The sequence below is a fragment of the Chaetodon trifascialis genome, chromosome 19 (assembly GCF_039877785.1).
Source record: "Chaetodon trifascialis isolate fChaTrf1 chromosome 19, fChaTrf1.hap1, whole genome shotgun sequence".
In the NCBI taxonomy this organism is placed as follows: Eukaryota; Metazoa; Chordata; class Actinopteri; order Chaetodontiformes; family Chaetodontidae; genus Chaetodon; species Chaetodon trifascialis.
In genome coordinates this window covers 12280621-12307000 of record NC_092074.1, presented here as the reverse complement: position 1 = coordinate 12307000, position 26380 = coordinate 12280621, and the positions used below count along the sequence as shown (strand labels likewise).

The 26380-nt window shown below is 43.6% G+C and overlaps 1 protein-coding gene across 1 annotated transcript in view; it reads left to right on the top strand.

Annotated features, from left to right (window-relative positions):
* Positions 1 to 26380, top strand: part of nbas (NBAS subunit of NRZ tethering complex) — a 141709-nt gene that overhangs the window by 38284 nt on the left and 77045 nt on the right. Inside the window, exons 24-36 of the mRNA XM_070987158.1 lie at positions 3551 to 3736; positions 6017 to 6190; positions 6474 to 6607; positions 9880 to 9942; positions 11773 to 11895; positions 11998 to 12100; positions 12277 to 12354; positions 12486 to 12640; positions 16053 to 16165; positions 18123 to 18236; positions 21349 to 21462; positions 23718 to 23875; positions 24769 to 24852. Of these exons, the coding sequence (XP_070843259.1) occupies positions 3551 to 3736; positions 6017 to 6190; positions 6474 to 6607; positions 9880 to 9942; positions 11773 to 11895; positions 11998 to 12100; positions 12277 to 12354; positions 12486 to 12640; positions 16053 to 16165; positions 18123 to 18236; positions 21349 to 21462; positions 23718 to 23875; positions 24769 to 24852 (1599 nt within the window). The remainder of the gene's footprint in view (positions 1 to 3550; positions 3737 to 6016; positions 6191 to 6473; positions 6608 to 9879; positions 9943 to 11772; positions 11896 to 11997; positions 12101 to 12276; positions 12355 to 12485; positions 12641 to 16052; positions 16166 to 18122; positions 18237 to 21348; positions 21463 to 23717; positions 23876 to 24768; positions 24853 to 26380) is intronic.

Here is a 26380-nt window from a genome sequence, read left to right as displayed (position 1 = left end):
ATTCACACCAGCTCTCTTTCATTCTCTCCCCTGTTCCTTTTTTAATTTGACCTCATCTTCTTTTTGTGCTCTCACACGTTACTCCAGGATCCTCTCGGGGTCGTCCCTAACTCTCATGTTTCTTGGTTTTTCACGTTTTTTTCGTCTCACTCGCGCTTGTGTAGATGCAGCAGAGAGACACTGAGAGACACTGGAATAGCTCTGCTGCATTATTTCCCCTCCTTCCTGCCCTCTTTACTTTTTCATCTCATTTGTTCTCTCTCATTTGCACCCTCTTCCCATCCCTCATCTGGCCGTGTTTATGCTTGGGAGAGCGTTTTAATGGAGGAAAATGGGGTTTGATTAAAATGAGCCACATCAGAGGAAGCTGGAGTGTTTTAAACCGGTCACAGAGCTGCAGGAAGCGAGGCGCTGAATGGGAAGATTGACAAGATGATGACAGATTGATTCACAGAGGGAGACAGGTTTTTGAAATAGCAGAGAATGGAAGCACAACCAAAAGAAAGAAAAAAGGAGATAAATGCTGGGCCAATGCAACATCCTGAGTAAGGTTAGAGTGTATTACAAGCCCAGAAAGAGGGGAGGACAGGGCTAACAGATGAGGTAAAAAGGGAAAGCAATCTCATGGAAAGAGCTGTTGGTGGGAAAGAAAATCACAGGTTATAAGGGGGTGAAAGGGCATAAATAAAGGATATTAAAAACAAGTGTTAGAAACATCATTGGCAACAAGATGGCACAAAATGAGAGGGTGGCTTTGGAAAGCAGACAGCGAGGGGGAGACAGGCATACAGAGAAGGCAAAGGGCCAGGCTTGGCAGAGTTCAAATGGAGGCCAATGATGGTGACTGTTACAGACTTCTGGTCTGAGGTGAGAAGAGAGAGAGAGGATAAAAAAGGACTGCAGCAGAGTTGAAAAGAAAATGTGGAAACGATGTTTGGAAGAATGGGCCGAGATGGAACAGGGAGGAGAGACAAAGAAGGATCAAAACGAGTTGGAGAATTAAACGGAGTCGCTGAGAAGGGGAGATAGCACAGAGGGAGAGGCAGAGGATGGAAGCTGTGTTACAGTGCAGAGAATGATGAGGGGAGGGCACGGAGACGACGTCGTAATTAAAAAGTGTGAGATTTTAACATCTGTATTGTCTGTGGTTAGCTTGGGAATCTATCTCAGGGGAGCAGGGGAAGAGAGAGCGGGGGAGGGAGGGTTGGAGTGAACGGGAGAATCTTTACTCACAGTTAGATCAATAGACTTCTCTCTCTTGTTGTATCTAATTGCTCAGGCTCTGACTCGAGGTGATTTGGGTTTTTTTCTCGTCCTGTGTGTGTGTGTGTGCGCGCGCTGTAAACGAAGGCATGCAAATTTTCAAGAAAAGTGTTGACATAAGCTAAAGATGACAAGCCTGCGCGTGTGCGCGTGCAAGATGCCGTGCTAACCGCTGTGCTAAAGGGCTCTCCCTCTCTAAAAGGTGGAGAGAAAGCAATCATCACCACAGGACCCAGCGGCATCTGCTATTGATTGGCTATCATCCACAGGTGGCTGAGCATCGATTGGCCAGGCGCGCTGCCCGCGTATAGGTGGTCGGTTATCGATTGGTTGCTCTTCTGGATGGAATTTTATCGATCGGAGTAACAGGAAGCCCAAATCTTCCCCATTTTATTGTCCAAACACTAATGACTGGATATTAGTAATGACTGACGGGTATTATTTGGTTTTGCATTAGATGGGATATTGCTCATCCTGGTTCTGTGATCTCAGCAAGAGTCTTTCAATGATGTGGTGTCCTTCCGCAAGCAGCCTCTTCATTCGCCTGTTGAACAGGTTGCTTTGAATAGATTAACTGGATTGTAGAACGGTGGAAAGGTTCAAGGCTCACATGTGCAAGTACATGTATGTAGGAGCTCAGTGCAATGCAACAGCACTATAAAGCACAGCCTCAAGAAAAACCACAGAGCTTATTCAACATTTCATCATCCTGCATGGCCACTCTGAAGGTAGTGGTTGGTTGATTGTAACATTAGTCAGTTTACCCTGAAAGGCCATGTGCCCATTAGAAAAAGGGGTGGCACAGTGTGGGGTCAGTGAGGAGCTACAATAGAGGGGGTGTTTGAACAGGGTGAGTTTTCACTGTGGCTTGAAAGCAGAAGCAGTAAATGACTACAGTGGTTGCTCACCTATTTACTTACACAGTAAATAGTCAGCAATAAAAACAGAACTTTTTATGGAGGGTTAGCTTTTAGACACACTGGCGGCGTGGATCTAGGGATAACAGTATGAGTCAGTCCCCCAATTTGGTCCAGGCTGAAAAATGTTACCAACTATTGCAGAGATCATCAACTACATCTGCCCAAGGGCCAGGATTTTTCAGGCAGACACTGTGGGGGGCCAGACATTCAAAAACCCATTCAAAACCCCCAAAACATATAAGTCTATTTAGTCTGTTACTTTCTTACAAACTTGATGTTATTTTTATGAGCTTATATCAATGTGAAAAAACATGGAAAAGCTATAATGATAACTAGATACGTCCCTAGAAAATGCTCTCAGACTCCACCCAGCAGGCAGTCAGTGCTAAATATGAAACCCACAGTTCAACTACCAATAAATGAGTCCACTTCTCAGCAAAATCTCGTCTTCAGGATCCCTGGAAGTAAACAAAAATCCTCAGTCTGAGACTCAATGCAACAGTTAGCCAACAAAAGTAAACCCAAGCTCTGGAGTTACCTCCCAGTCCAGCCAGCGCGCTGCTGTCAGCTCGAGGGAATGGCCATCCTGAGAGCCGAGTGCTTTGATGGTGATTCTATGGAGTAGAGAGATGGAGTTGGAAAATAAGCCCATTCTGTAGGATCTAGAATGAAATAAGGACTTTTTGGCTTGTTGTCCTGGGGTCGGCAGGCTAATCGACAATCACTCTCAGGATGGACTGGACCTCCTCTGCTGGTCAGTAGCGTTAGATGCGCTCATTTTTTTTAATTCAGTAATATTCAGTGGTCTGGATGTGGGCTGCGTGCTGCCAGGTGATGATCACTGAACTATTGGATGATGAATCCAGCTGACTTCGGTGATCTGACTTTCCCTTTGTGTTGACATTTTTTGATTTTTTTTTTTTTGAAACGTCTTGACAACTGATGGATGGATTGTCCTGCAATTTGGGGCAGACTTGGTGCCCAGAGCATGAATGCCAATGACTGTGGCGGCCACCAGCAGGTCAGAGTGCTCTTGTATCCAGCGCAGTATCTCGACAAGATGGATTGGCAATAGCTTTCATACAGACATTCATGTTACCCAGAGGATGAAGCCCCGTGACCACCAGCAGGCTGTGCTTCAGCATGAAGGACCTCGACAACTGTCGGATGGATTTCCGTGCTTTTTCATGTGCACATTCAGGGTCTTTGTGAACTTTTGTGACCCCGATGGCTTTTCATCCAGTGCCATCATCACCTCACGATTTAAATGTGTACCTTATGGCTAATGATGTACAGCAGATGCCTGAGCATTTTTTTTCACGTTGCCTTTTCTTCCTCTCTCATGGCCGTTTCTTTGTGTCCATCAGGTGGACTGCGCCCTGTCGCTGGTGCGTCTGGGGAAGGAGCGGGAGATCCCAGGGCTAGAGCTCTTGTGTGATGACCTGGTCACCATGGAAACACTCGTATATGAGACATCATGTGAATTGAGTCTGACACTGAAAGATTTGCAGCAGCTAAGCGACATCGACAAGCTCCACCTGCTAATGAAAAATGTAAGTGGCATGATTTGTTCCTTTCGTCTTTCAGATTTTACATTTTCACCAGAACATTTTGCCTTGACATGTTTTTGATTTAGTTAGTGGTTTGAAATTCTTGCTCTTCATTCATAAAATCAACAGAGGAAGTCTTCATTAAATTGTGAAGTGTTTTTTTTTCACTTGGCATGTGCTGATGTGACATTATCTCAGCCAAAATGATGCAGGTATGAGAGATGCTACTAAAAGAAACTGTTCCTCTCTACTATCAAAACATAATCATGGAGATCTGTCATTGTCATTATCACAGTCTAATAATTTTGCATCTTTACATTTATTAAAACATATTTAATTAAAAGTATTTTCACAGCTTTTGAGCAAATCCCACTTGTTTTTATGATGCAGCTAACAAAATATTGCTCACCTCACTTTCCTTTATCTTGTTAAATGTGCCCTTTCCAGGATGCTGCTTTGTCTAGTTCACAGTATGAGGAGAGTTCATTGTTAATAAAATTAAGAAAGCTTAACTTCTAACTACATTTCATATTAAAGTTCCAGAATGTAGTTACTTTAATCCTTGACTGCTTCTTAAAACAACATAATGTATGCTAATGACAAGTTGAATAGACAACAAAAGCAAACTTGAAAAGCAGAATTTGAAAATGTTTTTTAATAGCACTCTCGCTGTAAATCAGGCTTTAATTTTTGAAATCCCTGACATTTGTCAGTGCAGTATTTCCATCGAACAGCAGCGAGAGCGCCATGAACGCTAGCAGGTAGTACAGTTACAAGTCCCCTTGGAGTACATAATATGAGCTGTCCTCTAAATTGTAGCTAATAACTGCCAGCTTCAGCCTGTGAGGACCACTGCCAGTAGGATCTGCCATACAGGCAGGCAGCCAGCAAATGTTGTTGACTGCACTAACACATGCTGTTTGACTGGTACTCCCTTTGGGCGTTATGTGAGAGTGTCTGTGAATGTTTACCAAACTCGCCTAGATTAAATCTCCCTCTTTGCCTGCGTCTGATGTCTTCCTTTATCAGAGACACAGTACAGCAAAGTAAAATGTCTGCATGTGGGTGTGCAAGGTTGCATTTAGCATCTAAGTATTTCTTGAATATCATCCTTCCTGTGGATGCTCTCTTATCTGTGTATCCTGAGTCAGAGCTGTCGCAAGGTGGGTGCAAAGCCCTGCACAGACTTGACGTGCGTCCCCACGAATCAGCACAGCCCACGTGCATTAAAAACAAAAAATACATCTAAGTATGTGAGAATGTGCATCTAAATGAGTATTTTTTTCAACTTGCAAACTTGTGTGTGCTCACAGTTGTTTTTGGGCTAACCACCTTCTGGGATATCTTGACACAAGACACAGAAGACACATAATAGAAGGAGAATATTGCGAGTCTAGCAGCAATAAGGGTACTTACAACCCATAAAGCAGCGCTGTTGCAAAGTAAAAAGTATGTATTGTCCATGGTTCTCTTTCATAGAGCTCATGTGTATCCCATAATGAGACCAGGGTTTTTTGCTACCCTGATATTTTATTGGTTATGTTTAGCATCACAGTTCATGGTTTCATTCTTCATGAATCCACTATTCATTCTTTTCAATCACTCATTTAATCTAAAAACACCCTTCTCTGTCAAATGCAAGTGCTGATACTTTGTTGAAAGGGACTTTCTGCTCTTGTATACACTACTTTTTTAAAAGTAACTTACAGAAAAAGTCTGTTGTCTCTTTAGTCCAGTGTGGTAATGTATATGCAAGATACGTAATGTTTCATTAGCAGTTTATACGTCACCTGACAATTTGCGAAATTGATGTTGCACAACGAAGAGGAAGAAGAAGTACAGTAATAAATCAGTGGTCAAGGTAGCCCTGACCTTACATCAGTTTCATTTACATATATCTCCAACATGTCTTAACAGAGAGCATGCACTAATGATGAAATTAAACCAGAGTTTTTGGTCAGAAATGATCAGTATTTTTGCAATGAGCTGTCTGCAACTTCAGCACCACGGACAGCGCCGTGGCTTCATCAGCACACAGCACAGTTAGCTGCTGATATTTCAGAGGCCATAGATTCTAAATTGCACAGACCTGAGTCAGACGAAGGATCAATGAGCAAGGTAGACTAGACTAACAACTTAACAGCCCCTTTAATAGGGGATGGAGACGGGGGTGGCAGGTTAACAAGGGGGATGACATCCCCCGTCAAATATGTCAACTGTCAATGGGTGTGTAAGGCAGCTGTTCATATTTGTGCCTTAAAGCAAATGTCTTTCTATCACCAGTCCGGCACTGAGCGCTATGTGAAAGACGCCTTCCAGTGGATGGTGCCATTCTTGCACCGATGTGAGGGACAGGAAGAGGGTGCTGCTAAATCTCTGCTTAGAGAGTACCTGGTCAGCCTGGCCCAGCGAGACCTCACCCTGCCCCTCATCATCTTCCAGCACTCCAAACCTGACGTAAGTAACCCCCCCCCCCACACACACACACGCTCCATCTCTCTGGCTGTTTGTGCCATTTCAAGGCCAGTGTCGTGTCACTGCGCTGTAAATGTTATATTTATGACCCCATAAGGGCACAGCCAAGGACAGGTCTCCTGGCTATTAGAAAACATCCACCACACATACACAAACACTGAAAGGGAAGAAACACTGCCTCAGTGTGAATGTATGAAACAGATAAGCCATGCACACACATTCACACACACTCTCGCTCTCCCCCTCCCCCTCCCCTCTCCTCCAGTGTCAGCAGAAGATCATCGGGGACCCAGACCAGCTGATGGCGGTCGCTCTGGAGTGCATCTACAGCTGTGAGCGAGATGACCAGCTCAGCCACTGTTATGACATCCTGGAGTGTCTGCCGCAGAGGGGTTACGGGTCAGACGCACGCACGCACACGCACGCGCGCGCACACACACACACACACACACACACACACACACACACACACACACACACACACACAAGGGGGTTTTCATCACTTGTGGGAACATTACATAGACTTACGTTCATTTCCTGGAGACTTACCCTAACCCTAACCCTGACCACTATTTGCCTATTCCTAACCCTAAACCTAACCTTAAAGCATGTCAAACAGGACATAAAGTATGGAATCAGCTGTGTTATTATATTGTTACCTTATAGACTCAAGAATACATCCATTCCAGACACGAAGACGCTCTGATCTGAGTTTACAACATACTCATTCTACCAACCAAAGCCGGCAGGCCGGCCATCGGTCCCGTTCTCTGTGTCAGTTGTCTGTCGTAAACGCTAACCTACTGCAGCTGCATCTTCTAAGTAATCCCACGAGTGGGAACTAATGCCACGATGTCGCCTGCGACTGTGCAGTGCGACCTGATGCAGCCCCTGAAGTGAGACACGGGAAACAGAAATACTGCAAAATAATAATAACAACGCGACTTAACAAGACGAAATAATGCTAGAGCTTTTTGTCTCGTTTCGTAGAGTTTTTATTTTGTAAACCACATTTAGTCTCGTTTTTATTCGTCAACGATATTGCATTAAATATTTAGTTATAGTTATCGTCACGTCCAGCATTTACGTTGCGTCTCGTCTCGTTTTTGTCATGTGATAAAGGTTCGTTGACGACGATATTTAGTCATAATTTTCGTTGATGAAAGCAACTATATGAGTAATACATGGGCACACGCACATACACCCACACACTCTCATGGAGCCATGCGTGTTTTTGCACACAACCACGAACACTTTCATTTATTTAGATTATGTAAACCATGATATAATGATGCTGAAGCTGTTCACCATCTCATCCACAAGAATGAATTTGTTCCACCCCTCCCACCCCTCTCACCTCTTCCCTTTCCTTCCGCTTTCCACCTCTCTACAAGGACCTATCAATAAACCTAACTACCACCTCTGTTTCTGTCTTCCTCCCTTTGCACCTTTCTTTTCCTACTCCTCCTCCTCTCTCTTTCATGCTTAATTCTGACTCTGAGGAGCCATCAGTTAGCCAAGCCAATACAGTCTGTACAATATTTCCTACCTTCCACTATTGCTGTTTCTGCCTCTCTCTCTCCCCCACCTCTTCTGTAACACATTTTATTTCATGTGGCAAGAGGGCCTGTCCTTTAAGTCTCCCACGAGGCTGTGTGGGTGCGCAGTGCATTTGAAGGAGAGTAAGTGATAATAAAAGACTGAGAGGGAAAAATGCAGGAGTACAAAAGAGTAAATTGTTGATAAAATGGACCTGTAGAGTGTCTGAGTCGTGTAAATGAATTTAAATAGCTGGAACGCGTGTGTGCACCTTAATTGGAAAACTGAATGACTTAAATGAGTGCTTTGTTTTTTTCTTGTCATCTGGCTGCAATGAAGCAGCCATACTTTTCAGCAATGCTATCTTTTGCCCTTCTCAACTAGCTCACATAGCTCGCTTAGCTGTGCTGTGATCATGTTCATTTTCACTGCACACTCACAGTGGGTGGTAACTGCATTGAAAAAAGATATTGTGGTGCCGCTTGAGAGCAGGGCCACCCTGAACCAAGGCCCATTGTTGCGCAAAACTGAACAAGTCTAATACAGGTAACTAAAAGTGCCATTTTTAGGTTTTGTCCTGCAGTTTAAAGCAAAATCAGATGGGAATTAGTACAAAATAGTTATCGGAGCTTTGTTTTCTGATCTGCTCTCCTTTGCCGCAGTGCAATCACTGTGTTAAGATACCGTTTGAATGAACTGTCACTAGGCAGCTAGCTGATGCTGAAGAGCAGCTAAGTAATGTAATTAATTGTCTCACACAGTAATTAGAGCTAACAGTAGTTAGCAGTGATTCATTTCATACCGCTGGTCTTGCTCTCTGTAAAGTTTGAGTAGGCAATTAGTTGCAAAGTACAAAGAAGCAGTATTAATATGTTTAGTCCTGCCATTACTTTGGAGCTTTTAACTAATTAGGTAATAACCGCCAGTCAGTTGAGGCTTGTTGTTGCTGTTTTGTTTTTGTTGTTGTGTATCTAGCTATGCAAATAGGTTTCATTTGTTCTGGTTTACACACATCTGTCACAGTTTTTTGTTGTCGCAGTGCAGTGTTGGTGAGTGGAACAGACTCCACTGTGGCACTTTAACATGCAGTTCCACATACATCCTGTGGTCACTCCACCAAAACATGCACAGAGACCCACATGCTATTGTAGTTAAGCAACTGGGCTTTTTAACTACTCTCAACAGGGTCTTACCGTTTAAATATTTGGGTATATAATACTGATACATGTTTCTTTCTAAATCAGTATAGTACTGCTTTTGATGCTAAGCACTTCACTTTGCTAGACAGGCTTCCTCCTTCCTGCAGTGTTTGGATTAGCAGTGCTGCAAGGCGCTACTGTATATGCAATGCCTTCAACTTCACATTTCTCCCAGGAGTGATTTCTCTGACTTACTAAGCTCCAAAATTGCCACCCCAGCATAGAATATTACAGATTTGCGAGCAAGGAGAGAAACCATGAGTTAGTAGTTTCAGCCCAATTTTCTGATTTTCTTTTTCTTTTTCTTTTTCTTTTTTTTTTGTGAGACAGCTTAATTAGGTCTAAATCTGCTCGGAAGAATGTAATGTGCATTCACCCTTAGAGAGAGGAAAATGTGGAAATGGGTAAGGGATTAGATGGCGAGAAAGGGAGAGAAGTAGAATGAGGAAGGAAAGGATATTAAAGAGAGGAAGGAGCATGGGGAGGAGCAGCAGAGACAGTTAGATCTGAAGAAGAGAGGGATGCATTGCAATGGAGTGATGGGTCAAGAGTTAGTGTGTGTAAAAACAGAGATGGCGTGTTCTTAAAAAACCAGACAGACACACACACATTGGTGCACACACACACATGGAAGGTTGTTTCATCAGGGTCAGTACTCTAGTGGGGGACAGGCCAGGCTGACCCAGAATCCTTTGCCTCAAGGCAAAGCATCATGGGGTTTTATTTTTAGTGGGAAATCAGTACAGCCTCACAGCGGTAGGCCACACACACCCACACATATAGTACACTGTGCACTGTGTGAGCATAAATACTCACGCATACCTGCGCGTGAACACTTTGCACACATACAAGAAAAATCCTAATTAACATATCTACTTTTTTTTCTTTTGATGACGCGAACATAAAATAACCACTGCTTTTGTCATCCTACAGACCGGACACAGACGTCACGGCATCCCTCCATGATCGGGTGGACAAACTTGAGAAGCATCTCAGGTACATCAACACAACTCACACCACCTTTCAGCCGTCATTCCGCCTTTCTGCTCCGTCTTCTCCTGTCCACCCCGTTCAGCCACGCATGCAGATTAGAGCTTAAGGATGGAGGATTTGCTCCTTTTTCCGTTTCTCCAACTGTTTCAACAGAATATCTTTTGGTTTCGGACAAAACAAGGACTCTGTACAAGGACTGTACTGAGAGCAACTCGTCAGTTTGATTATTAGCGCTGCACTGCTTGGGAAATGTTGACTTTGTAGCGATGCTTATTACTTCCCTCCCCCATAATGGGCCTGATGGAAAACTCCAAGAAGGAGAGGAGACATGGATGTGCAGTCAACACACACACACACACTCAATATCAAAGGACTGCTGTCTGTCCCATGGTATTCAAACAGCCTTGGGCGTTTTTCCTCAGTTACAGGTTAAAATCACCTACGTGTCTTTCCCTTTGTCTCTTATTCTCTCTCTCTCCTCCACCCCCCCCCCCCCCCCCCCCCCCCCGGGTGAACTTACGAACACAGTGATGAGGAGGAAGGAAGGAGGATAAGGATGAAGGCAGGGGGAGGGCGGGAGCCTAAAGGGAGTGTGAATGATGATGAGGAGGAGGAAGCAGCAACAGGAAAGCCTGTGTTAGAGCTTAGCGTTGGCCTTTACAGACAAATATCCACACATATTTACACGCAGGCACATACAGCCATGCACAAACGCACCCCAGGGGAGCCTGGGAAGTGTGTTCATGTATATTTTGTGCTGAAGTAGTGTGACTCACACATACTGTACACACAAACATGACTCTTACCCAGATGAATCAGGCAGTAAATTCGACGTGTCTGCTCTCAGAGCGCCTCCAGAATAAAAGCTGTTTTCAGCTGCTGCCACTACCACTTGCTGGCACATTAATATGTGCACAGGGAACATGTAGACACGCCCACACACGCATTCACACTCGAGCACACACACACACACACACACACACACACACACACACACACACACACACACACACACACACACACACACTCTGCTGTAAATATCAAGACTTTTCTGTCTTTTGCACACATTTGCATACATGCAGCCACACACACACACACACACACACACACACACACACACACACACACACACACACACTCTGCTGTAAATATCAAGACTTTTCTGTCTTTTGCACACATTTGCACACATGCAGCCACACACACACATACACACACACACACACACACACACACACACACACACACACACACACACACACACACACACACACACACACACACACACACACACTGTTTACTATGGTAATGAGTTGCAGCAGAGAGCGAACATCTGTGACAGCACGACCCTGTTGGGACTCGGGGTGCCATGCTAATCCCACAACAACACACACATGCACACACACGTACGCACTCTCTCCCTCGGTCATAGAAGGCTGCCAGCATTCATGTGCTCCTAGACACACACAGAAAAAAGGTGGCTTGCAGTTTATCATGTTCCTCTTCAGTCTTGCTCTACACTTTCTCCATCTGCACTGTGGCATGCAAATGACTTTCTGCTGCCAAAATAATGAACAGCTTAGAGCGTGCACATCTTCTGTCTTTCTCCTACTCTCCCTTGGGTTTGTTCAGGTTTTATTTTACCCTCGTGTCTTCTTCTCTGCCATTACCTGCTGTGATACTTACTGCTGCCAATCATTCTGTCTTCTGCTTTTACTGAACAAGTTGATTAATGTGACTTGAAACTTTGTCTGATTTTATTGTGCGGTTGTCCTTGTCTTGTATCAGCTCGCATGATTATATCAGTGTGTGTATCTCTGTGTTTATTCCTAACAGTGTGGTAGAGGTTCTGGAGAAACACGCCCTGCAGAAACCCACTTCCTATGTAAAGAACAGTCAGAACAGTGAAGAAGAGGCCCACCAGCTAATGGTGAAACTGTGTCGCCACATTGGCCGCAAGTATGAATGTGAAAGACACACACATGCGCTTACATGTACACACACAAATGTCAAGATCACACAAGCATACTGAAAATCTACTGTATGTTTATGTGTGTCCAGAAACCCTCCAGTGAGTGAGACGGTGTGGAGAGGACTATTACAGGACCTGCTTGACATGCAGCAGAATGTCTACACCTGTCTAAAACCGGAGACATGTCACCAGGTATCACATCGCAGCAAAACAGTAAAACATTACACGGAATCATCAGATTTGAACTAAATTATGTCAATAAGAACCACTCAGTTCGTCAGTGCAACTCATCAAACACTGTGAAAACTTACTCACCTAAACGCTGTCTCCTCCTGCATATCACGTCCTCTCCTCCCTGACCTCTGCAGATCTTTGTCGAGTCCCTGCTGTGCTCCAGCCATGTGGACAACGTGCGCCTGGCAGGGCAGCTCATGCACTGCTCGAAGGTACGTAAGAGATGACTCGACCTCACAGAGTTACACTCACACTGCCCGTTGTCTCTAAATATTAAACCATCCATAAGGAATTCTGGTGCTGCGGTATCGTCAAGCTCTGAATTTTCTATGAATGTTTCCAGGTCAGCCAGGATGTTCCTGTCAGCTTGTCTTTCCGGGGTAAAGGTTATGCTCTGAAGGTGGGCTATGACAACAGCGTAGAATTAGTGTTGGCTGCCGCCAGAGAGTACTTCAACTCGTCCACAACGCTAACAGACCCCTGCATGGACCTCGCCAGGTGAGGAGGACCATTTTGACAATTGTCAATTCTCACTTATTCATGGACTGAAATCAGATAGAGCCTGACTTTACATGTAATTTGGTATACCTTAGAGACGTAAAAATAAATGCAAGAGATGCAATATATTGGAAAAGTTATGACTTGGATGTCATTTCTGACCAAACTTGTATAAACTTTGCCATCCTGAAGTGTTTATGTGCTGTCTGAGATGTTGACCTTGCTTGTTGTTGGTATGAGAAACACTTTATTCCTGTGTGGGTGGATTTGTGTTTTGTGCTTGCATGACTGACCAGGAAAAAAAAATAATGATGGCCATTTTTATTCCCCCTCCTTTAGTACATTACATGAAGTTTATACCAAGTATTTGTATGTGTGTCTGTTGCTGGTTTCAGATCTGAGAGGGGAGCTGCTGGGTGTCTAACCTTACCGTCTGTTCCTAGTGGGGAAGTGGGACAGTAATTGGGTCGTCATTCATTTATAGTAACTAATATAGAGGCCCCCTTCCACACTCTTGGACAACATCATCCATTGTAATACTCCCACTGTGTGCGTGTGTGTGTGTGTTTACTGCATGTGAATTTGAGATATGAGACAGAAAGAAGTGTGAACATGTGCCTGTCGCTCTGAAATTAATAGTCCATACAGACTTTCTGCCCGTGTCCTTAAGATTAAAATAACTGCTCCACAGACACACATTTTATCCTGTGTACTAAATACTAAAGGCACACACACACACACACACATGCACAAGCTCGGACAGAGACAAAAATTGCACCTGCCCGCGTCCTGAACGGAGGTGGTCAGTGGCGCCAGGCACAAGTTTACACAAGGACAAAAGGATTTCTCTTAAAATAACATGGGAATCCCCTCCAACTACTGAAGTGATCAAACAAGCATCACTCAGGATAGACAGAAGAGATGCTCACATACACACAATAGACACACAGAGAAACACAAAGTTCATATATCTTAGTTTAAAGCTATGCTAATCAGTATTTTCACTCGGACAATGGATTGAATGACAACAATGTATGTAAAAGGTTTTGTGCATAGTGACATCATCACCCTACACTGAGGCTCTGCTCAGCTCTGGGCAGCATTTTAGCGTCTTTTGGTGTCTTATTGTGGTTTTATGGCCTTTAACTTTAGTGCTTTGTTTCACTCTCACTGCTATCTTACCGTGACCTTGTTTTCAGCAGCAGCAGTTTTAGATTAAGACAAGCTTTAAAAACTCACTGTACGCTACCTGCATAACACCAAACGGCTGACGGACGATGCTAGCAACTAGCATGTGAACATAGTGGAACACTTAGCAGCTAAAGAGACAGAGATATTTCCCAATATAATGTAAATTGCTGAAATATAGTTGTGCTCTTTCCACTAATATAAATGTGTGATGTAGTTTCATTTACTCTTTCAAAAGTGATAAACTGTACTGCCAATGCAATGTTAAATCTATTTTCTTGATGTTTATTGTGGTAATATTGCTTCCAGTTGGTTTGAGGGAGGCTGGCTTACGTTAATGTCATTATCAGAGCTGGACGAGGTCAGTATGACCTTAAATTTTCACATTTGAAGAAATGTGTTATTACTTTCCCAACTCACCTTTCTGCATCGTTATCTTTTTTGTTAAAACTTCAGGGTCAGAGTAAACAACTTCCTTTCAGTTCTTTTCCAGATAGATGTAAAAAGTTGCCTTACACTCGTGTGAAAGACGCACAGATTTCAACCACCGTGACGCAGAAAAAAAATGGGAATATGTGAGAAGTAAGGCCAGAATGGATGATTTTGCTTTGTCTCGCTCGTATTTGAGAAAGCTCTTCTTGCAAGACCTTGTACGAGTGAGAAAGGGCTGGAACGGAAATGAGGATGACTGCATCAGTACGCTGTTACAGCGTGATTTGGGCTGGTCGAAAGAAGGACAAGGTCTCAACTCTGGTGTTCCGTTGATAACTGCTTTACAAATGTTACCCTGTGTTCTCCCATGTGTCCGTTTAACAGGAAGTAGTTATCTGCAAATTACAGTAAATGCTGCGAAGCACATCGTGACTGAAATTGAATTTTTTTCCACCACTTTTCTAAGGCATGCACACACACACACGCACGTCGGCAGATACTTCACAGCACAAGCACATAATCAACATGCCCTCTTTCTGTCTCTCAGTCGCACATCCACGGCCCTTTCCTCTGCTCTCATTTGCCAGGACAAACCTCTTGTTCCTGGCAAGAACACCAGCTATGCTCAAAGAGTGGGAAGCTGTGTGCTGAGTGTTTTGCCGAGTGTGTGTACTCTAGTCTGTTAGCCATCTCGAGTCAGTCTGTTTTAAAGATGCATGTTTTGGATTGCTCTCCTTACGCCGATAGGGATCCTGCGATGCCTCTTCCTCTCTGTTAGCTGTCTTTGTTCACTCACACTGAGAGGTCAGTGTGTGTTTCTTTCCTGAATACACATCCCAAGGAAGTTTCCTCCTCTCCACTTAAATGACATCACAGCTCGTCCTTTTGCTGTTGTTTTATGTGAGATTTATTTATTTGTCCCTTGTCTCTGTTGAAATGTGCGATGAGAAAATGAGAGCGTACACTCACATCTGAAACATACTCACACACATTCAGTGTGCTGTTACATATGCAAAGTGATGTGCTGCATAATCCTATTAAGGGTAATGAGTGTGGATTGTGTTGCAAGAGAAAACTCCTCGTAGATCGTCGCATTAGTCTAGACTTTGTAAGTAGATCCATTTGAGCAGTCTCACCATGTTTCTAATCGCAGTGCTGAAACTTCACAAACTTCAGATTTAATAACCAATTTTTGTTACAACGGAAAACGTGTTCATAAATTAGTAAAACTCATTTAGTCCTTCCCACTCAGTTTGTCACGCAATCAAATCAGTTGCTCTTGCTTTACAACTAATTTCTGAAATCCAGTCAGATTAAATGTCGGACGGAGTATCCGCTGGTTACCTGGCAACTGCTCAGAGCCGAGTAGTTCAGCAGATAGCCCCTCATAAAACAGCAAATTGGTGTTTTTACATTATGGTTTTTGTACATATTAAGCAAACAAAGCATGTGTTAATTAGCTTTAGAGCTGCTGGCGGGCGGATTTTATCTCTGGACAGAGCCAGATTAGCTGCTTCCCCATGTCTTCAGCCTTTGTGCTAAGCTAAGCTAACCGGCTGCTCATAACAAATGAACATATTTCCCAAAATGTTGACTGTTGCTACAAACGTGCCTCTCTCTCCTGCATATGATCGATGCTGAGATCATAAGAACATCAGCAAACATGTAGCTAAAATTCGGAGTTCCTCTTCTGGATCCCACGCGGTCGTCCACTTGGTTCCTTCTGGCACAGATTAATATAGCTCATCAGCTGTCGCATGCCCCTGTTTTAACGGATTGCTGTCTCTATTAGGGCGTGTCTCCAGCTGATCACTGACTGTCCCCTGGCCATCCAAGACGAACTGGACCTCATCAGCGCCCTCAGCCAACTGGAAGACTTCGGCGTCAGCATCCTGCCACTGCAAGGTATCACAAAATGTGTCTGTGTGTCTGGGGAGAAAATGAGCTCAGTTAACCACAAGTGTGCCTATCGTCTTTCGTTGTCTGTGCATTAATTCGTGTGTTCCTCATTTAAAGATGTGTAGAGGATGCAAGGACGCCATTCCCCACCCCCTCACCCATGTACCATGCAGCCTGTCTCCCTCCCTGCTGTCAGTTCCTCCAACCCTCCATATGTCACTTCCTTTTGCCACTATATCTAAATACATGGTTATTTATGGATCAACTGTTGAGCAAACAACATCTGCCTGATGGCCTAATTAGGACTGAAGTGTTTGGTCTCTGCGTGTGTGCTCTCTCCTACACACACGCGCACACGCGTCTTTTTTTTTATATTTCTGCTCCATCTGTAATCCTGACCAATCAGTATTCACCTCCACGCTCTTTCTTTCTCTCCTTTCTGGCTCCACATTGGTGCCCTGCTGCAGCAGTTTCCAGGCATGGCTCTCTGTTAAAGGAAAACTGTGCAGCCAGAATGAACCAGCTTGGCCCCTCATCGCCTCACCTCTGAACTGAGGTGTTGTTTGCCTCCGAGGCCTCTGCTTTCTTCCCCCCTTTGCCCTCATCAAACTGAGCTGCCAGCATAAAACCACTGTGACAGAGGGAGCCATAAACTGCCACCTCTCTTTCGCTCTCCTCCTCTCTCTCTTTGCATCACTCACCCCCCTTTTCTTTTTTTTCTTTTTTTTTTGCGGTTCCCACTTTGCCCCCTTGCTCTCATTCCTCTTCCTCCTCACTCCCTGCTGTCTGCTCACATTATTTTTTCACTGCCCACTTATTCTTACCTGGGAGACAAAGCGAGAACAGGAGAGAGTTCAGGAACAAAGTATGAGAAGGAAGGACTGAAGAAAAATATGGGACAGAAGAAAGAAACATAGAAAGCGAGACTGTAAGAAAGCGTGGTGTAGTGAAAGGAAAACTCTCCAATTATCACTTTTTGTGTTGTGTTGTTTTGTATCAGTGATTATTGTGTAAAGCCTGTTTTGAGTGCTCAGGGCCAGACTGGCTCCATGGCTCTGTATTGCCTGCGGTGCTTTCACACAATTTTTTTTTTTTTACTGACTCAAGGACACACGCACGCATACTGTCCACACACAAAAACACACATTAATTTTCTTTTTCACCTAAGTGAAAGCCCTAGCCCTGTAAATTCCCACACTCTCAGATAAACACACACAAGTATGAAGTGAAAGGATTTGAGCATTTGTAATCCATCTTAGGCTGTCTCCTGCAGCCCTCCTACAGCGCCTAAGGCGACGCTTCATAACTACCGCCCTCCCTGGAATTCCCTCTAGGCCTCGCCCAAAGTTATGCCGAGCCATAAAGATCCTCAGCAGGGTATGGGGAAAGCACAGGGGCCCGTGGAGGCACTAAACGTGCTATTTCTTCAGGTTTTCAGTGCAAGTTTCGAAAAATATGGAAAAGTTAAAAACCTCCAAGGTATTAGCCAAATTAAAGGCATGTAGCTCTTGTCAAGAAATGTGCGTTGAATCTCTCTTCTGAACTATACGTTGTATCTGTGTTAAATAAATAAATGCATGGAGTCGTGTTAAACTGTGGGGTACTCAGACACCAGAGAGAACCCAAAGAAATTCAGTGTGCAGTGATATAAAAAAGCGAAAATCTGAAAATCCTCACGAGACTGATTCGAATTTTTGTTTTCAACTGTGAGGTAATGGGTAATAGATTTGATTTTTTTTTTTCTTATGTTATGTGATTATTGCCAAAAAACAAACTTGCTGATTGTCATCTTCAAAATCGTACAACATTTTGTCGTCTTGCAGACATCGTGACTGCAGCTGCATCCATCATTTCCACCCGATCATTTGTATCATCAGCTGCAACTTCTCCAGATTGAATACAGTAATTAGCAGAACATGTCTGACACCCCTCCCCCTTCTGCCTTCCTTCTCCCCCCCCCCAGTTCGTCTGCGATCAGACCGTCTGTCTCTCATACGGGAATGCATCGCCCACTGCTCCACGGCCTACAAGCAGTCCACCACCCTGCTGAATCTGGCCTCGCTTCTCAGAGTGGCAGGTACCTACAGACGCACACACACGTTGTCTGACACCACTGACCTCATCCCATCATCTTTTCTCCCTTATCTTTTATTTTATCATGTGTATGAAGGAGAACATTCAGTGAGTAAGACTGTTCTCTGGTGGCAGTTCCATGACAAAGCTCATGAGATTAAATGAGGAAGAGCCGCCCACACATGGCACGGAGACGCGTGCAGTGCGTGGGTACATTCAGCGAGAACGTCGTCAGGCCTCACACGAGAGGGAAATTCATCTTCGCGAGCCTTGATGTGGCTTGCAAGCAAAAAATCCACACTTAATCACGCACACACCCTGAAGGAGCGAGCAAATTTCACTCCCCAGGCGCGTCGTTTTCTGTGCTCTCTAAACCTTTTTTCTGCGCTCAAGTTTCATGTAGTAATGATCGTGGGGGACAGGTTCAGTGTGAGGACATTAAGTCAAATCTGTACACGCAGATTTGGCAGCTTTTTAAAGAGCTCATTCATAAATACCAGCTTGAAAAACGTACACGGTGCTCGGTTGTTGACTGTTTAACAGAGCTGTTGATTTCATTCGTCTGTCATTCTTTTGTGCTTGTACCTCTAATTGAAGCACTCACTGTTCGGCCTCTTTGAAGCTCCGTGTGTTGCCTCATTGCTTTAAAAACAGATAAATCTACTACTCCTCAAACCTCTTTTAAGGCTGATAGATGCTGGCAAGAGACATTCAACTTTGTATTCACTTCAGTTTGTTGAACAGGCGGTTTTCTAATTATAATCCAGTCACATCAGCGTCCCTTTTTCATGTCTGTAATTTCCAGAAACTATGGAGGGAAAGGTGAAATGGAACATTTGTCGGGTTAATTCTCAGCGCTGAGGAATGACTTGCACTTAAAAAGGACTCAGCTCTTTAAGTAGCATCCTACATACACAAACATTTACAGGGAAGCCACTTGTGAGCCCTGTCTTGTTTTGGTAAACACATTTCAGTTCTATAAACTGAGTGTTCCTCTTTTCCCATCCTCTCATGTTCACTTTCTGTAAGAGTTACCATTAGCACAAGCTCTTAACCACAAACACCAGTCATCTTGTGGTATTCCAAATGGGATTCTCTTATATTTCATAAATTATTTTCATACGGGTTTGTTTATGTTTTGATGTGAGCTTTCGTATCTTCCGCTTGGGATTATGAAACTGTGGAACAGTATCACTGCAAGCACACACTGCGGCTGACTGATGAGTAATGCAATCGAGTCAACACATGAAAAGTGAGTGATGTTTTGCTGTATTTTAACTCAAATTCATTAAGTTAAAAAAAAAAAAAAAATGTTGTCTTAATTCTGTATATTGGGAGCACTCCAAACACAAACTCCAGCCAACCCAGAACACGTTAAACTGACAGCATGCGGGAAAGTTTAAGATGTCATCCTGTTACTTCTTGTCCCGCAAAGTGACACGAGCTCTGCCGTCTTCCTCTCTCTGTACCTCTGTGTTTATCTTGAGCTTGACTCTTCTGTCCGCCTGTTGCTCCCCTCTCTCTTCCGTCCTTCATCTCTCCACTCATCGCTCGCTCTGTCTTCCTCTCTCCGAGGCCTGTCGCCAGCCAGAGGAAGCCAGCTAACCGGCCTTGTGGCATTTCTGTGTCTCCTCTGCTCGCGTTCAGTCAGCAGACAGCTCTCGCTGTGTGGCTTCAGCAACAGAAAGAGGCAGAGGGAGATGAGAGGAGGAATAAACAAATTTTTAAATAAATAAATGCAGGGGGGAAGGCTTTTGAAGGGCGCATAGCTCTGGGGCTCCGTGGTGAATATTTAATGCAGGTATCACCAGCACACCGTTAAAAACCCCGAGGGTTTGGTTGCTGCTGCGGTCTACAGAAATGTTCCATAAATCAATCAGTCTTACGGGGAGAGGTGGGGAAAGAGGGAAGGTTGTTTTTGTCTGAATGAATCAATTATCATATCCCGAATGAGAATTAAATTGTGCTGACTTGGAAAGGATCCTCGCGATCCAGTTAGGACCCTCAAGAGTTCGTGCGGTAATCAAATCTTATTAACTTGAGTGTTTTCTATTTGCTGTTTTTCTGACATTCCTCACCTTTCATCCCACCCTTTAATTGTCCCGTCAGCAGCGGATAAAGGCCCAGGTTGTCTCAATTGGAGTGGCTTCAAATCAATGCCAGAGTGTGTCTTCATAAATGCATGGGGTGAATGAAGTGGTGCTGACACACACACGCATGCACACATGCATGCAAACCTCTTCTGTACTGAGGTCATGATGGCTTTTGAAGACACCCTTTCACCAGTCACCCAGAAAATATTTGACCAACACCTCCATCCCGTTGGTGGTAAACACAGCATTTCTATCCATCACTCACACACACACACACACACACACACACACACACACACACACACACGCACACACACACACACACACACACACACACACACACACACACACACACACACACACACACACACACACACACACACACTCAGTGACCAATCCAGCGCCATCGCATCTCTTCATCTCAGCTTCACTCGTTTGATCTTCAGGGTCCAGGTTTGTTCATTCGTCCTGTTTCTGCCTCTGCCTCTTTTGATCGTCCTGTCCTCTCCTTTTTTGTTTGCGGAGATCAAAGGCTGTCCTGAGCCGCCACATGAATGCTAACACCACAACCAATCCCACCAACGCTAAGATATCAAACCGAGAGCTCTTCCTGTTTAGTGGAGAAAGCTGGACGGCTTTTTTCTCTTTTTTGATAATTCGTAGTCCCTCTTGAGACGAACAGACACAGCGATAACCTCATTTTATGGTGGACACCCGTTAACGTGTAGTCTCTGGCTCGGTCTGCGGTGCAGCTAATACATTTAGACGTCCTGACACTCCAACCTTGAGCCTGTGTGAGTGTAGTCAGATGGAGATTTAATATGAGCTTTATTAAGACAGATGTTGTACGTGATGTGCAGGATTATGAGATCTGCTGTTTAGCGTGTTCGCTTTGACATGTTGACGTTTCTCCAGATTAAAAAGTACGTTTTAAAGAGAACCAAGACTTTCATGTTTTGCATCTCTCCGGTGTCTGCTTAAATGATTATCTGCGTGTGTGTGTGTCTTTGTGTGTGTGTCAAGGAGATGACAAGGCCACACGAAAAGGCCAAGTGCTGACCCTGCTGGCAGAGCAAGCTCTCCAGTGTCTGGACTTCAAGGCCTCCTACATCCACTGTCAGGACCTCATGGCTGCAGGTATGTAGTTGACTGTGAACTGTGCACTGTGCACTAGAAGAGGTAATGTGAATATCACTTCTGCCTGTCTGCCTTTGCCTTCATTTGGTGCAATTATAACATTACATGAGGGCAAACACTTCCCTAAAACTTGTTAATTTGTCCGCCTAATTGTCTGCCAAATTCTTTAGACTCTCAGCAGAGGCCCCTCCTGACAGCAGAGCTCCATCTGTCATAAAGTCACTTTCATAGAAGTGTTTTTTTTTCTTTTTTCTTTTCTTAAAATCTTATGCGCTCTGTTTGGCTCTTCTTGCGAACAATGACAGACAGCAGTACACAATGAATGCAGCATCTTGACCTTGGATCACAGAAGGGGCTGTGTCGATCGAAAGAGGCCCCAGACTCACATTCTGTCCAAGGTGCAGCACAGTCTGATGTAGCTTACACTGGTGTGAAATAATCATGGTACAATATTTTGCTTGTAAGTCTTAAATACCCTCTTAATATTTAGTGTCCCCACCGAATCTGAACATCAGACTGGAAATGAATATCCACAGATTTTGAATCCACATGTACTTATCAGCCTTAGATACCATGTAACACAGCCAGACAGTTATGTTTAAACCAGTTTACCAATGGTAGTGAGCGCATCTTGAGTTTGTGATTCAGCTTGCCGAAGCTTTGCCATTGACTCAAACCTGGCCACTGAACAGGTTTTAAACAAATTCCTATTGTAATCTAAAGGTGACAGCATGCTTCAAAGGGCTTGACAGATGGTCAAGCAATGTCAGAATCAGAATCAGAAAAAGCTTTATTGCCAAGTACGATTTTACAGATACGAGGAATTTGCTTTGGTGAGATTGGTGCATGACACATCTATTAAAAAGAAGCTATTAAAAAGTATATATTATAATATAATATAATAATATAAAGTAATATAACAGCAAGTAAAAAATATGACAGTAAGTAAAAAAATATAACAGAAAGTAAAAAAATATAACAATAGTAGAAAATATAACAATAAGTAAAAAATATAACAATATAAATATGTATACACAAGTCTGGGTTTTTTTTTTTGTGTGTGAAATGTGTCAAACACCCTGCCTCCAAACCTTAAGTTGAGAAAATATGTGTTCTCCCAGTCATTTATGATAGGCCAGTTGAACAAGTGGATGATCGAATGCGATAAGCTTATATGTTTCTTTGTACTTTTAACTTTAATTAAGGTGAAAATCAAGATTGTTATGGTGTCATCAAACAGCAGGCGTCTCCTCATTATGCTCTATATATATCATATTTAACTATCACTTGTGCTTCTTGTTGGTGTGTCTTTAATTGGTGCCATTAATGGTTTGTCTTATGGTTTCACACTCTCCTCGCGCTTCTTACATCTTTAGATGTAAGAATCCTTAGATGGACAAAAGGATGAGGATGAGTGACATTGTGTCTGTTCGTGCACGACAATAATAAGGATGACCTCAGACTTCCTGCTCCTCAGACTTTCCCTGAAGTGGTCACTGTGATAATTTTATATTTTCTCTGACCCTGTTTGGCGTCTCGCCACAGAACAATCAAAGTGAGCAGACTTTCCCCAGCCTCCCCACGGTGCTGTGTAACAGGAGACAGCGCGGATGAGAAAAAGGTGTCGGGGAGGAAGAGAAGGTGTAATCAGATAAGCACCGTTGTTCTCTGTCTGCGAACGCAGTGGGAATAATTGAATCTGTTTGTAAGAATGAAGCCAGGATGGTGTGTTGGTTTTTGACTGTGATGAAGCGGGAACAAATGTAGCGCAGTCATTACAATGCTATTTTCTTCAAGGGGAAACATGGTTTCGACTTAAATATGCATTAATATCCCGAGGGCTTGGAAGGTTATGCTTTATTGTATCATCAATACCTCAGCATTATATCCTCTGCATTTTTCGCTCTGCATATTCTTAGACTTCATACAGGAGATGTGTGTGCTGCGCCTTGTGTGCTTTCACGAGTTGATGGGTCTTGGTCTTCTATCTGATAGGATTCAGGATAGATTAACAACGAGAGAAGGACACTGATAGAAATGAAAACTCTTTCTGCTCAGCTGTATTGTGTGATATGTTGTTTATACTTGACCTTCTATATCTTGCTGCATAATGCATTTATCAATCCTTTAATCGCAGGAGTTGTTATCTCCCACGCTCATTTTTACTTTCATTTAAAACCCCATCGATCTTTTTTCTCTTCTCCTCCCTTACCCCACTTCACCTCACCTCCTCGCCCTGTTTGCTCTTCCTCCAGGTTACGGCCCGGCGTGGGATGTGTGCAGTCTGCTCGGTCAATGTGACGGCTATGGAGATCTGGAGGCCCGGCAGGAGCTTTTAGCCTTCTCTCTCACCCACTGTCCTCCCGACAACATCCACGGCCTGCTGGTCGCCTCCAGTGACCTGCAGACCCAGGTCACTCTTCATATTCAGCGTGGTTTGACCAAAGTGGCTTTTTGTGAACCAATATGGATCCTTAAATGTATTTTTCTGCACCAATTACTCAATATCTTGAGAATTTATGTAAAATAACATGAATGAAAAAGCAACCATAACACGTACTTTGAGAGACCCAGTCAACAGTGAAATCATGATTAGTAGCACTAATTCCTAAAGTTGGAATAGCTCAAATTGTGTGAATGCTAAACTCTTAATCTATCCTGGCATGGCAAACAACCCAAATTCAGCATAGTTAATTCTTCATATCCTGACCTTTCTGAACAGAACATTGTTCAATTTCAGATAAGTTTAATGATGATTACTGTTTCTGTTCTAGCGGAGACGATGTGCCTTTTGTTTGCAGTTGTTTGCTCTAAACAGACTGTGTGACAAAACATCTCAGCACCTTCAGGCTGTGGTGTCGAGAAGAAGTGAGCCTGCTTTCATGTAGGAAAGAATCTGATAAAATACACAGACCAGCAGTCGAATCAAAGGAGCCTTTTTCATAAGGAACTAGACAATGAGCTTTCAAATGCTTTGTGAAGGAGTCCTAAAGTTAGGACGGGCACACCTCCTTATTTTCAGGAGTTTCTCCGAACTCTGCCAGTTAGGAGCTACTTTTAGCCCGAGGATGTTTTGTGAACGTGGCCCCTGTGCTCCAGAAAAATGAAGGGTGAGCTCTGAGGCGGTTCATGCAGGTTCTGTGTTTCTCTAACTACCACTCTCTGAAATTTGTAGCAGGTGAAAAGGTGACCAGCACAAAACTGACTACAAAAGAAATACATCTTTTAAGAAACACGGAGAGACCTAGCTCCATTCACCACGGTGCTCGTAGTGTTTTAGTTAAACTGAATTCCTCTCTCCTCCAGGTGTTGTACCAGGCAGTTAACTATCAGATGGAGCCCGTTAATACCGAGAGTGGACAAGAGGCCGACGAGACAGACTCTGTGAAGGTTTGTGTGCGTCAGTGTCCACATGTAAACCCGTGTTTCTGTCTGCTCGTCATCTGAGTCGTCCCTTCTCCCGTCCCTGTGTGGGTGTGTTTCCGTCCTTTTTCTCGGTTTGTGTGTTTTCCCGTTGCTCCATATTTGATGAGGTGTAAATCTAGTGTTAAGGTTGCTCAGCTCCCTTGGTTTATTTATGCCTCCCCTGCTCCTCCCCTTCAGCACCGCCAGCTTTATGATGCCTTGAGTGGGTGTTAATGTTTCATGACTTGCTTGCGTGTGGATGGGTGCTCATTTCAAGCTGTCTGTTGTCATTTTATTGTCGTATTGATGTCCCTGCTCCTCGCCCATGTATATTTAAGCACTAGATGAGAGTGTGTGTGCATGAGGTGCATTTATTCGTCTACATGTGTGTGTTTTTTGGGTGTTTTTTTGACAAACATCTTGCGTCTATGTGTCTTTGGGTTCCTTTCAATCCCTGCCCCTCAATCTCCTGCCAAATGAAGTATTGATGAAAGGCACTAAACGATTTGGCCCCGGCCCACTGGCCCACTAAATTTGTTTTTGATTTTTTTTTTTTTTCAACTGCGTAGTATCCACCATGCCATAGAAGCTGATGGTGTGCTTTCAAACATACTCGTACAATGCCCAATTCATTTGTTAATTTTTGACAATTGTAAAGGTGACGAAAACTTATACATGTGAGAGGTGCATCTTTATTGGTCCTTTAGTTCTCATTATTTTTCAGTGGCTGAACATCGTGGGTAAGATTGATTTAGCTCTAATGTTGATTTGATAATATCCTGCTTTGCTTTAAAGGAATCGTCCAGCATTCTTGGAAATAAGCTTTTTTGTTTTCTCGTGGAGAAGTTTGATATCACTCTCATGTCCAGCAAGTAAGAAGCTGCAGCCAGGTGACAGTTACCTCTGTTCAAAGGTAACAAAATCCACCTACCAGCATCTCTAAAGCTCACTAACTAACACATTATGTATATATATTTTAATCTCTACAAAAACCTATGAGTAAGAAATAATGGAGAGCTACTGTGTGCCAGACTCTTTCTTGTCTGCAAGCAATCTCCAGGCAGCCAGAATTCCAGGAAGTAACTGATCAGATCTCAGAAATAGTCCAGCACATAACTCCCTCTAGAAAAGTAAATTGACATTTTTACACCGTAGTTTTAGTGAGTTTTCGAGGTGCTGTAGGAAGATTTTGTTACCTTTGAACAGAGCCGGCTGTTTCCCTCTGTTTCCACTCTTTGTGCTAAGCTAACCCGCTCCTGGCTCTAGCCATATTTTTGACAGACAGATATATGATTGGTATCGATCTTCATCTAATTGTATGCCTGAGGGCAAAATAAGCATATTTCCCAAAACGTCCAACTTTTGCTTTCAGAAATAAGCATTAGGTGTTTTCAAATTAATCACGTAATGATCTGCTCCAGACCAACTTAGCACTGCACAACCTACCGTGGTGCGACTGTGTCACAAAGTTCTGCACAAATTGTGGCTGTATGTGTGCCATGCAGGGCTGGGA